Source organism: Hippopotamus amphibius, chromosome X (assembly GCF_030028045.1).
Source record: "Hippopotamus amphibius kiboko isolate mHipAmp2 chromosome X, mHipAmp2.hap2, whole genome shotgun sequence".
Classification (NCBI taxonomy): Eukaryota; Metazoa; Chordata; class Mammalia; order Artiodactyla; family Hippopotamidae; genus Hippopotamus; species Hippopotamus amphibius.
In genome coordinates this window covers 56,413,536-56,427,169 of record NC_080203.1, presented here as the reverse complement: position 1 = coordinate 56,427,169, position 13,634 = coordinate 56,413,536, and the positions used below count along the sequence as shown (strand labels likewise).

Genomic DNA, 13,634 nt, shown 5'->3' with positions numbered 1-13,634 from the left:
AAACTGCTATATTCAGCATTGAAAATATGTACTCTTTAATGTGCAAAACTGAGACTAATTCAGTTGTTTCTCATTGGCTGTGTCTGTAAAGAGCTGATTAACTTAATAAGACCAGAAGTTTCAGTTGTTTGATTAATTGGCATAGTTGCTAGATGTCACGGCATAAAAATACTGGTTTGCCTTTCATGGCATCACCTTAATTAATTTTGGAGAACTTTCATAAACATTACTATTCTCTATATGGGGTGTAGATATTATAGTATATTGATACCCTGATTAAAAAGTGTGATTCAATGCACCTGAGGGAAAAAATTACTAGTAGTTTGAAAATATCATTGTCTTTTCTAATTCAAATTGGTCCCAGACATAATTTAAACCACTCCTTGAGTCAGTGCCATGGGTATTAAATATGTCTAGTAAATTTGAGTAGGTTAAGACTCCTTAAGTGTATAAATATAGTTATGCTTATAGAACACTGATTGCTTTTTTCCTATTGAGGAGCTGCTTTAAGAAGACATGATTTTTTATTGGAAGGTAGGGCAAAAATATTTTTGTCATCTACTATGCTGATAATTCTTTTAGATAGCAATAGCTTATGTATTTAATAAATATTAAAATTTATTTTGACTTTGTTGGTTCTTTGTGTTTATGTAAAAGATACCTGTCTTGGCCTATGGAACTGGTAGTGCTAGTTATGTAGAAGAGGTAGTGCCTTCAGAGGGGGAAAATTACTACAACAATTATGATGATGATGGATATGATGAGGATAATGGCAATGATGATGATACTGTTGATGAAAATAATAAATTTTGTAATGATGATCACTTATTTGATGATATTTAAAAATGTTACTCATAAATTGCTTAACATCAGAGAGATTTGGGTTTCATGTTTCCATCTTGCTGAAAACATGGGCAATAATGAAGAATCAGAAATGATCTCAGAGGACATGGTACTTCCTTCTAAAATAGAATCAGAAAAACACTTAGGCAAATGGGGATGAGTTCCTCTTCCCCTTAAATTAAAACAGGAAAGCATGGGTCAGAAGTAAGGTCCTTTTAATGTCTCAAAATATATCCCATATGGTCAGTACCAACTTGGTAAGCCTTGGATTATGAAAATAACTGACCATAAATGGCCTCACCTGGAGCTTTCTCTGATTCAGTGGACATTTTCTCTGGGCGTGATCTAATATTGTCTGCCCTGATTTTTCTCTCTCTTTAATTATCTCTTATTCCAGAGGTGTGTCAAAACTATCCCATGGCCTCCATTCTTTACCCAGTCTTAACCCACAAAAAAGAATATGCATTTGAGTTAAAGTCTGAACTGTAGAAAGCCATGTCTAAGATTGCCAGTCCTTCACCTCCATTAGAGAAAAAAATACTCTTTTGGTCTGTTTGAAATGTGCAAGGGAAAAAAAGACCCAGGTTTGCAGCCCTTCCGAGGCCATGCTCCAACAAACCCTGCTCCCACCTCCATGATGATCTGCCTTTGACTGATGGGCTACAACCCACCTCTCAAAAACCAGATCACTGAGAAATCTGGTACTTTTGATAACAAATGTAAACAATGTATTAGTGACTAACAATACTATATATATGTATATAAAATCTGCAAGATTTGTCTGTTCACCCATGATAGCATTAGCATTAATGACTTCCAATTATTCAGCAAGGCCTTAATTAGAATGAGCCACCTCTTATTAGTCACTGCCCATTTGAAACTCCATTCCCCAAGAGAATGTAATCCGTGGACAACTTTGTCATTGACTTAACTTCTCTCAAGAAAATTTGCCACCATCTTTATCATGACATCCAGTTAATCAATATTCAGACACTCTGACACAGAGAAGAAATGGCCTTCCCTTATGATATAGAAACTGAAATCTTTTTTTGGAATAAAGGAGATTTCTGGGCTTTAAGAATTAACTATTATGTTAGTAGAATGAATCAGATTTTGGTTTTTGTTTCATGTATGTATGTCTCGTATTTAGTCATTTGTTTAAGATTCTGCCTTTTTTTCTGTAAGTCAAAATCTAGCTTTTCAAAACTAGGTGGAGAATAGACTGAAAAAATTGGAAACCTGATGAATGGATTTGTTTCAACATCCATCTGTTCTCATGGATATAACCACCCTGATATCTTCAATTAAATCTCCTTTGTTCCAGCCGATAACCTTATGAATTTAACACTTAAAAACATTTCAATCTGAACGCTTATTCCAAATAATATCATCAAGTAGTTTGATTATTCTCCTAGTTGGAGGACACAGAATAATGACAGTGACACATGGCCACAAAAAAGGAGAGAGATTTATCATACATCACCAAAAAAATCCTGAAGTAAGGGAGGAATACATTTTAAGACAGAAGTTAGTATCAAGATGGTATCATTTTCAGTGACCTTCCTGAGTACCTACTCTTATGTGAGAGAGGAAAAACAAACAAGCTGCTCCTAGTGTTGAAATCTGATGAAAGAGAGAAAAACAAATGTCACTGGAAGGAATTTCTTTTCTTGGGACTAACATTAAAAAAAATATGCTATAATATCATTGTTCTATTAAATAGTCTTGCTAAATATCAAATAGATAAAATAAACATGTGATATCTTAAACCTTGTGCATGACTTTGCCAAAATTAACACCACTGCTGTTAATATTTTAATGTAAATTCATTTCTTCCAAAGAGAGTTGGTATTTCTTAAGTACATGTTCTTTCTGTACTATAACTTTAAAGTAGGTAGGGAATTGGTGACTTCAAGGTTATTGTCAAACATGTGACTAACGGCTCAGGTCATTTTACATGTAGTCCATTTTTTATTGTATTTCCCTTGACAGTGCCACAAATGAATGCTAAAAGAAATGTTCTAGAAATAGTGCATAGAATCTAAATTACATCACAATGTTGAATATTTTCAGAAACAGTATCTTCAGTAGTTCTAGGGAGCCTATAGCAAACCAATAAACTTTTAATGGAATTAAAGTAAATTTATTATAGCACCAATTATATTTGTATTGAGAGTATTAAATTTATTTGCCTACTGTTTTCTAAAATAGCTATACCTCTGCAGTTTTATCCATTTGAAACTATGCAAATGGATAAATCCCTTGCATTTCTCTGGCCCAAAGATGTATCAGTAACAGTAAGGAAAAAAAGAAAAATTAAAATAAAAATCAAGTTGGTTCTTGATAAATCAAGCAGTGGTAAAGCTGAGAAATAAAATTTTAGTCTTTCCCCTAGCATTCCTCGATCTACAGAGTAAACAGCTTTTATGTAATCAGTTTTAGAATTCAATCTCTTTGGAACTATTTTTAGTACTTACTGGCACTGTATGCATTTTCTGGGCAACTGTACTAGATTTATAGCTCTGGAAGTGCTGTGTTATTTACTACCTTCCAATAGGCAATGAAGTGGTGTCTTGCACATGCATATATCAAAAATGTTAAAGTTTAGTACAATGGTTCAGTTAATTCTTTCCCAGAACAATAGGCAAAAAAAAAAAAAAAAAGCTTTTAATTTGGCAAGGAATATTCCTTATTCACTTTTTTCAAAAGCAAAAATACTTCTCTCGGGAATTTCATATCCAATACTGACTTTCTCTTCCTTGATTTTATGAATCCTTACAAAGAATAAAAGTCTCAGATGAGCTTAATAACAACTTGCTTATTTCAGAAATTTTTGTCCTGGTTTGCAAACTCAAGGCTTATTTTTGAATTTAGGAAGAAATACTACTCACAAATGAAATTAAGTCTTTTGAATTACATAAGATTATTAGAAAGTCCATCATTTTTTTCTTAATCTGATTGGCAATTTTGTGTACTTGCGATCAAACTAGTTTAAGATATCAGGATCCAAAATCAACATACATGTGTTGCATTCAATTCATATAATATGCTATTTTCTTCTCTGAGTTTTTGTTTTCTCTTTTTTTGTTTGCACATATGTGTGTTTGACTGACGTAGGGTTTTGTATTTTATAAGTACACAGGCCACTTGCCACACTAAGTATTTGTCATTATTTCTTCCAAAAACAAAGGTTTAAAAGTAGGCTAGAAATTTTTACCAGAGACTGACACTGTAAATTATTATATCCTTAACAGAAAAAAAAAATACTTGTTTTATATAATAATTCTGAAGTTGTTTTCTGGACAATTTAATTAAAGAAAAAAAAACAACCCGAGTCAACAATTACAGTATTTGCCTATTCAAGCACAGACTGAGAATTAAAAACAAGAACAACCAAACTCTGCCCTTTCTCTTTTTTCTTTTAAAATAGGAATTATCCTTTTAATTCATGCATTTATTCATCTAACAAATGCTTATTTATTGTGTTCGTATATGCTGATGCTATGTCCTTAGAGACTATACATATAAATGAAGCTTGATGACATTTTATTCTACACTCACATTCATTAATATAATAGAGGATTAAGTAAATTACCAAGAAAGACACACAGATGAGTGATAGCTAGTGCTCTCACCAAAGGATGACCATTTGGGAGAGATAGAGAAGGATTTTCTCCAGTTTCTGTCCCTATAAACAAGGGGGAAATAATTCTAAGTAAGTTTGGAATTCAGGATACTACAATTATCCCAAACTTCTAACTTTCTTTTTGTATGTGTGTGTATAGGACATATCTATGGTAAAGTTAGCAAGGTGATGAATTAAGGAGCCATACATCTTTATTTCCCTTTTTCATCTTTCCCATTGTTCTCATGTCATGGTCTAACATGTGGCAAAGAGCTTTGGTTTTTTTCATTTGTTCATGCGGGTTTGAATGTTAGCTGAGCTAACTGACATGGAGTAGAACTAATGTTGGATCCATGTGTTAGTCATTATTTCTGAAGGAGGCAAGACAGAGGAACGACCTTGGAGTAGTCACTCATTAATGATAGTAAGCTCATGTTGGTACCATGCTTTGGCATCAGACTTAGATATCTGTCCAAAACTTTGTTGAAAAGTATTTATGTCTTCTATGTGGGCAACTCCTTTTCAAATTACTTGGACAGTATGAAATTTAAATATGTAAACCAGCAAGTCATTTGTAGAGCTCTAAATATCTGATCGGGGGGTGGTATGCACACAGTCACCTGACCTGAACATAGATTTTTATTAGAGAAAAATGTGACATCTTAGAACAGTCCAGTCCGATAGATCTTTGTGTAATAGACAAGTTCTATATCAGCACTGTCCAATGCAATAGCCACTACCCACATGTAGCTATGAGACCTTAAATGTGGCTAGTGAGACTGAGGTACTGATTTTTTTTTATTTTATCTAATTATAATTAATTAAAATTTAAATGTAAATACTTGTGACTAATAGCTATCATATTGGACAGAGCAGTCATAGAAGACAGAAGAGCAGTATGGACATTATCCATTGTCTGGTATGTATATCTGATTATCATCTTGAAAATTTGAAAAACCTATCTTTAACATTGCTGTCACTTCACATAAAATAATAAAAAGACAACAAACATGTTGTTCTTGGATTTTTCAACCGAAATAAACCTGCTTTCATTTGCTTGGGAAAGCAAAGGTCAATTCAAATTTCAGGTAAACACCTAAGACTGAACTCTAAATATACAAACAAAATACATAAACATAAATTAAAAAATTAAAAATTAAAACTAGTATATTCTTTCCCCCAGATATACTATAGTCATAAATTGTGTAATTGAGCCTGAAACTCAAGAACTTAAAATGTTTACTTGTATTTTTTAGGCTATATTATATATGCTAGTTCCCCCTCATATAACCTCTAATAATACTTTATAATCTACCTTTATAGTTCTTATTAAAATATAATTATTTTCAATTAACATAAATGTATTAGTAACAATATCAGTAGATACTTAGATTGTTACTGATTTTCTCTCATCTTAGCTAAAATTTAATGTCCATTATATTAGTAAAATATGTTTACTTACAACCATATCCCCAGTGCCTAAAAGTATGCTGTGACCACATTAGCCACTGAATACTGGCATGCCAAGAATTAACAAAATTGTATTAAGTGACATGGATTTTTGTGAAGTGCAATTCAGAAGCTGTTCTTTCTACCCATAAATGAGACATTCCAGATTTGAACCTTCTTAAAAGTCTTTTGAAATATCATTACAAAAATAATCATTAATCACTAAGTTTACTTAGATCAAATTATAATAGTAAATACTGTATCTGTATCTAATATTATTGTTGTAAAATTGTGTTTTTCTTAAAATGGATTTGCTAATTTTCACACTTGTAGATAGATATGACATGAAAAATGTTTCTTTTGGCAAAGAAAAGGCAGATTGTTTACTGGTTTATATAAGTAAAATATTAATAGAATGCTCATTGTAGTTTGTGAATTAAAACTAAGATTAATATACATTGGTTACCTCATATGAAATTTTTTAAAAATTACATTGAGGCAAACTGATGATTTTAATTAATATTTCTGAAATGTCACTTTAAATTTCATAATAAACATTTAATTCTTCCATCAAGATATATTATGGTCTGGATTTGAATAAATGAATCTAAACACACAAAAAAATCCAAAAAATGTGGAAATATCTTCAAGCAATTCATGAGGAAACAATGTAGTTATACTTGAGTATTGTGCTAGATTTTATGTAAGCAATTTTAACACTTTGGTGAGTTATAAAAGATACTATGACCATATAATTTCACCATAGATTCTAGTGGTCCCTGAAAACTTGGTAGTGTTCATTAGTTTCTAACATTTAGGATCTTATTTTAGACACTGGTATGATAAAACTATGGGAAAAAAACCTTAGATGTTATCCTGTTCTTTTGGGACAGAGCACATAAATGCAATCTCAGTAACTGATCTTCACCATATGTCAGCAACTTTTATGTTAAAAAATATATTGAGAATTAAAATTGTAGTGTGTGGTTGTGTGTGTGTGTGTGTGTGTGTATGTAAGGGTTCATAAATCACCCCATGTACTAGGAACTTTAGGAGCTTCTGATCTTTTCTTCACAGCCTCCAGTACCTTTTTATCTTATTCATTTCTGTCAAAGTGCTATAAGTAACACTGGCTAGAACTGCCCCTGAGAGCCAGTCAGTACTATTCCTCAATCAGCTATCAAGATCACTGTTTATCTGTGTAGGGCTCATCCTATTATAGTTCAGAGAGGGGACTTTAAATTTTTTTTATATTTTCTTTTGATAAATTGGACTTTATCAAAATTATTTGACTATTTTAATTAAAGACTTAAGTGTATGGGACCCTCTGTGTGCTGATAACGATAGCATTTAAAAGAGCCCAAGCACTTTAAGTATTTTACAATTTTTGTATTAATTGAACCACTTCTTTGAGAGTTTTGAGGGAAGCCAGAATCAGAGGAAACTGATTTTAAACATCCCTATAATCTGACTTATTTAGGCATGAAGAAAATATAGGTACTGTTCCAAGCTATATTTTCCAATTTGGCATTTTGGCATGTTTCAGTCCATTGTGTCTGCTCATTAAAAAATAAGAAGTTAAATAATATTGTGCTGTTAATCTCCAAGAAAATTCCTTTTTTTTTTTTTTTTTTTTTTTTTTTTTTTCTGGCCATGCTGCACAGCTTGCAGGATCTTAGTTCCCTGACCAGGGATTGAACCTGGGTCCCGGCAGTGAAAGCACCGAGTCCTAACCACTGGACCACCGCAGAATTTCTGAAAATTTTATTTTTAACATCAGTTTCTGTAGGAGAAGAAAAGGAAAGCCTGTGTATTTTACACAAGGTTTTATTCTTATCAGAGTTTGCGTATTTTCTCCCTCTGTCAAAGGTATTAGCATTTATTAGATATGATATATGCACTTTTGTCTTGGATGAATATTTTATTCTTGAGTGTTACTTTTGGTGGTGAAAGGTGTCCTAGACAACTGAAATCTACAGTAAGATACTTTAATTCATTTCGAGTAACCATGGTTAATTCACTTACAATTTTGTTCACCATGTGAAACTTAATGACAATTCTTTTTAAAATTCTACATGCTTCTTCATTTTGAAATCTTTAATAGTTCACATAAATGAGGTGCATTTATCACTCTAAAATGCTATGACCTGAAAAGCCCTTAGAACATCTTCTGGCACAACTCTAATTTCACAGATGTTTAGAGATGTTAAGCATCTTGTTTGTGGTGACAATATTAGTTATAGACAAAGTTGTGACTTAGAACTCAAATCTCTGGCACATATGTCTGAGTTGATCCTATGTCATATGCCTTCAAGAAATTGAAAACTGGTCTCATTAAATAATAACATAAGCTAAAATGTTACATTTTGTGTTTTCCAGGGTCAAAGTATTTTTGGGCTTGATGTTATTGAAACACCAGAAGGAGAGAAGATGCCACAACTGATAGTTCAAAAGGAGTTAGATAGGGAAGAGAAAGATACATATGTAATGAAAGTAAAGGTTGAAGATGGTGGCTTTCCTCAAAGATCCAGTACAGCTATTTTGCAAGTCAGTGTTGCTGATACAAACGACAACCATCCAGTCTTCAAGGAGAATGAGACTGAAGTCAGTATACCAGAAAATGCTCCTGTAGGTACTTCAGTGACACAGCTTCATGCCACAGATGCTGACATAGGTGAAAATGCCAGGATTCACTTCTACTTCAGCAATCTAGTCTCTAGCATGGCCAAGAGGCTATTTCACCTCAACTCCACCACCGGACTTATCACAATCAAAGAACCACTGGATAGGGAGGAATCACCAAACCACAAGTTACTGGTTTTGGCAAGTGATGGTGGATTGACGCCAGCAAGAGCGATGGTGCTAGTAAATGTCACAGATGTCAATGATAATGTGCCATCAATTGACATAAGATATATCATCAATCCAATCAATGGCACTGTGGTTCTTTCAGAAAATGCTCCACTCAACACCAAAATTGCTCTCATAACTGTGACAGATAAGGATGCTGACCATAATGGTAGGGTGACGTGCTTTACAGATCATGAAGTCCCTTTCAGATTAAGGCCAGTATTCAGTAATCAGTTCCTCCTAGAGACTGCTGCATATCTTGACTACGAGTCCACAAGAGAATATGCCATTAAATTACTGGCTGCAGATGCTGGCAAACCTCCTTTGAATCAATCATCCATGCTCCTCTTCAAAGTAAAAGATGAAAATGACAACGCTCCAGTTTTCACTCAGCCTTTCATAAGTCTTTCTGTTCCTGAGAATAACTCTCCTGGCACCCAGTTGACAAAAATAAGTGCAACGGATGCAGACACTGGGCGTAACGCTGAGATAAATTACCTGCTTGGCATTGATGCTCCATCTGAATTCAACCTAGATCATCGTACAGGCATACTGACCGTAGTGAAGAAACTGGATAGAGAAAAACAGGAAAAATATTCATTCACAGTTCTGGCAAAAGATAATGGGATGCCACCTTTAATAACCAATGCCACAGTCTTAGTGACTGTTCTTGATCAGAATGACAACAGTCCAATTTTCACTCACAATGAGTACAACTTCTATGTCCCAGAAAACCTTCCAAGACATGGCACAGTAGGACTAATCACTGTAACTGATCCTGATTATGGAGAAAACTCTGCAGTCACTCTCTCCATTTTAGATGCAAATGATGACTTCACCATTGATCCACAGACTGGTGTCATCCGCCCGAATATTTCATTTGATAGAGAAAAACAAGAATCTTATACTTTCTATGTAAAGGCTGAGGATGGTGGTAGGGTATCACGTTCTTCAACTGCTAAAGTCACCATAAATGTGGTTGATGTCAATGACAACAAACCAGTTTTTGTTGTCCCTTCTTCCAACTACTCCTTTGAATTGGTTCTGCCATCCACTAATCCAGGCACAGTGGTCTTCACGGTAGTTGCTGTTGACAACGACACTGGCATGAATGCAGAGCTTCATTACAGCATTGTAGGAGGAAACACAAAAGGTCTCTTTATGATTGACCAAACAACAGGCAACATTACACTGAAGGAGAAATGTGTCCTTGCAGACCTTGGTTTACACAAACTGGTTGTCAAAGCTAAGGACTTAGGACAACCTGATTCTCTCTTCAATGTTGCAAATGTTAATCTATTTGTGAATGAGTCAGTGACCAATGCTACACTGATTTATGAATTGGTGCGCAAAAACATTGAAACACCAGTGACCCAAAATATTGAGACAGCTGATACATCCTCACCATCCAGTGACTATGTCAAGATCGTGGTTGCCATTGTTGCTGGCACCATAACTGTCATCCTTGTTATTTTCATCACTGCTGTAGTAAGATGCCGCCAATCACCACACCTTAAGGCTACTCAGAAAAACAAGCAGAATTCTGAATGGGTTACTCCAAACCCAGAAAACAGGCAGATGATGATGATGAAGAAAAAGAAGAGGAAGAAAAAGAAGCATACCCCCAAGAACTTGCTGCTTAACTTTGTCACTATTGAAGAAACTAAGGCAGATGATGCTGACAATGATGGAAATAGCATCACACTAGACCTTCCCATTGAACTGGAAGAGCAAACCATGGGCAAGTACAACTGGGGCACTACACCTACTACTTTCAGGCCTGACAGCCCTGATCTGGCCCAGCACTACAAATCTGCCTCTCCACAGCCTGCCTTCCAGATCCAGCCGGAAACTCCCCTGAATTCGAAGCACCACATCATCCAGGAACTGCCTCTTGATAACACCTTCGTGGGCTGTGATTCCACCTCCAAATGTTCCTCCAGCAGTTCTGATCCCTACAGCGTTTCTGAGTGCAGCTATCCAGTGACAACTTTCAAGACCCCTGTGTCTGTGCACACCAGACCGGTAGGTAATCCAAGTTTCTAACTAACCTTTCTAACTTTATTTTTTAAAATTATTTTAGGTTGAAGTAGGACTTTACAGAATCTACTGACTCAACATGGGATCAAAACAATCATATTCTGCAGAAGTATCCGAATAGATATATGGACTCATTTTGTTTGGTAGAAAATCAGAACAAAATGACTCCTGATTGTCGGAAAATTGGGTGAGGAATGATGATTATAACAGGGACAATGTTGTCTGTAGATGGCAGTATGACACTTCTTGCTAGAGAATATACTGGAAAAACTCCAAATTAAAGGGTCATGGCACTGTCCTCAGGACAGTTGTGTGCATGAGGATCAAAACAGTCATGGCTAGATACATCACAGTAAAGCCTTTTGGAATCTGATAAGCAGGTCTTAATACTTGATGATTTTGAGACTTCCAGCTTCACTTGAGAAAATCTGTGTCTACCCAAAATAATCAAATAGCATCAAGATATCCTCCCTACCCACCATTCCCCCAAACCCCCACAATGGAAAGAGAGTGTCATTTTCAGATTAGGAACTCACCATTATTCTAGTTCATAAACCTATATTGACACAATGTAGCAAGAATGGGATTAGGAAAATGAAATCATGCTACTCAATCTCATCTTCAAGCCAGAGAATGAAATATATATGAGATCTTTACTTTAGATATCCATTTGAGTATTTGCATATTCATACAAGGTATTGCGAGCCCTTCAGGAGACATCCTTAAGAGTTAATGACTTTTGGAAAATGAAATATGATTGCTTTCTCTAATGGGCCTGAAGGAAAATATGAACATATTAAGAACCAAGAAATCTGTATACAATATGTTAAAAGCCAATAAATTTAAGAAAACAAGAGTTTATACAGTCCTTTTTATCTGTATTCCATGGCGAAATGAATAAAATGTATCTAGAAATTCATAGCTAAATTAAATGATTTAAGTATGGTTATTTCCTTACTAGAGTCAAGTGATGGAATTTATCTACATTTTTTCTCCAGAAGTCATGCCACACGTAGACTTTATTTATTTTGTCTGTGTTACTCTTAAGAAGGTCTTCATCTCAGTTTCAGTGAATAAAGGCTTTTGAAAACCTATTGAGGCTTAATAAAATGATAGTGATGTGAAAGTCAGAATAGGTTTCCTCTCACCAAAGTTAAAGATATTAAAGAAGTCTATCAGGATTAAAAATAACAATGAAAATAATTTACCATAATTTAGGAAGCACTTTTAAGAATCGAGGTCACTCAAGGATATGCATAAATTATACAATAATGTTAACCTTTCTCTCTTAATCACACAGTGAAAGTAAGAGACTATTTCAGTTGTGGGTGCATTTTTCTTACAATATGTTCATAATTATGCTATTGCAAATGGTAAAATAGAACCCTACACTTTTTGTGGAGAGTTTCTGTTATGCTTTGAATGAGTTTACAGGGCAGTGGTTATTTCTACAGTTCACATGAGCCCTATGTTTTCTAACCAAGATGGATCTTAAATGGGTGGCAAACATAACAGATGTCTAATATCTCATCATGGTATGTTTTTGTTTATATTTAACCATTAAAAAGGGTGCTCTCAGTTTCTAATTCTCATTGATATCATTCTGTTTTTGGAACATTTCTCAACAGAAAAGTATTCTTTATGAATAGCACTGTGTGTTGTGTATCCTAATAGCACTTTTCCCAGGGCTAAATTTATGACACACTTAAAAATCTATCAAAGGGTAGGGTTTGTGAATTACTTTTGCAAAGCATCATTTTTAATAGATTGGCTTGTGAAGTTAGTTAGAAGAGCAAATTCTGGTTTCAACTATTTTTGAAAGCATGGAGATGTTTTAAGAGCTAGACATTTTACATGAGGACATGAGCATATAGTAAGCAAGGCATAGATGAAGGAAAAATTTAAAAAAGTTTTCCAAAATCTTCCTCTTTTATTTTATTTTTCTTATATTTTGTAATTCTGAGAAAGTCAATAAAATTAATAAATTTTTCATTCAGGTATTTTATTTTATTTATCTAAGAAATCTTTTCTTAAACACAGGACCACAACTTCGTGAGAGAGGCAAAATAAGGAAGGTAAATGCTAATGAGAATACATTCTTGGTTATCATTCTGTTTTTATTAGCTTAAAGGAATCAGAGACTTTTCAGATGACTTATTCTATTTTTTCTCATCTTAGAAAATAGGTAAACTGTGTATTTTATGTCACTGGTTCACAGATGTTTCAGATTAATTTCTAAATATCTTCTGGACATGAATTGGTGAGCTTAGGCAGACTAATGTGATACTAAAAATAATTTCAATCCTTTCATTTTGTGCTACATGTGCAATATTCTTCACCTCTTCCATATATGCTTCAATTTCTGATTAATGCCAGGAGAGGCACTTATATTCACTGATATTGCAGAATGCTAAAAAGTTAAATGAGCACTGAAAAAGAATTCATGTATTTATAAAAATTCAAATACAGTAGGTGTCTTCTTTTTAAAGAAACATCATACAAACTGGGGAAAAGTGTCAGCCAATAAAATAAAAATTCATTGTTCCTTAAGGAAATTCTGACAGTGCAATAAAATATTACTGTGATCAGAAGGCAGAATTATATTTAATTGATTTTAAACAAAGTGAGAAATACATTTTCAAAAGGAGAGTTTAGGGTGATATTTACATTTAGTTCATTACTTATCTGAATAGAAATATGAAAGTGAAGAACTGAAATGTTTCTAGGAGGCAGTAAGATATAAGGGGATTTATCAAAAATTCCATGTTTTGAAAAGAGAATCAAATATTTTCTATAGTTTTTTTTCTGACTCTTGTGTTCTGAAAAA

At 34.0% G+C, this 13,634-nt stretch overlaps 1 protein-coding gene across 7 annotated transcripts in view; it reads left to right on the top strand.

The window, feature by feature from the left end:
• Positions 1-13,634, top strand: part of PCDH11X (protocadherin 11 X-linked) — a 754,051-nt gene that overhangs the window by 71,100 nt on the left and 669,317 nt on the right. For all 7 annotated transcript variants that reach the window (XM_057718183.1, XM_057718189.1, XM_057718188.1 and 4 more), the window contains one exon: positions 8,297-10,792. In XM_057718183.1, the coding sequence (XP_057574166.1) occupies positions 8,297-10,792 (2,496 nt within the window). The remainder of the gene's footprint in view (positions 1-8,296; positions 10,793-13,634) is intronic.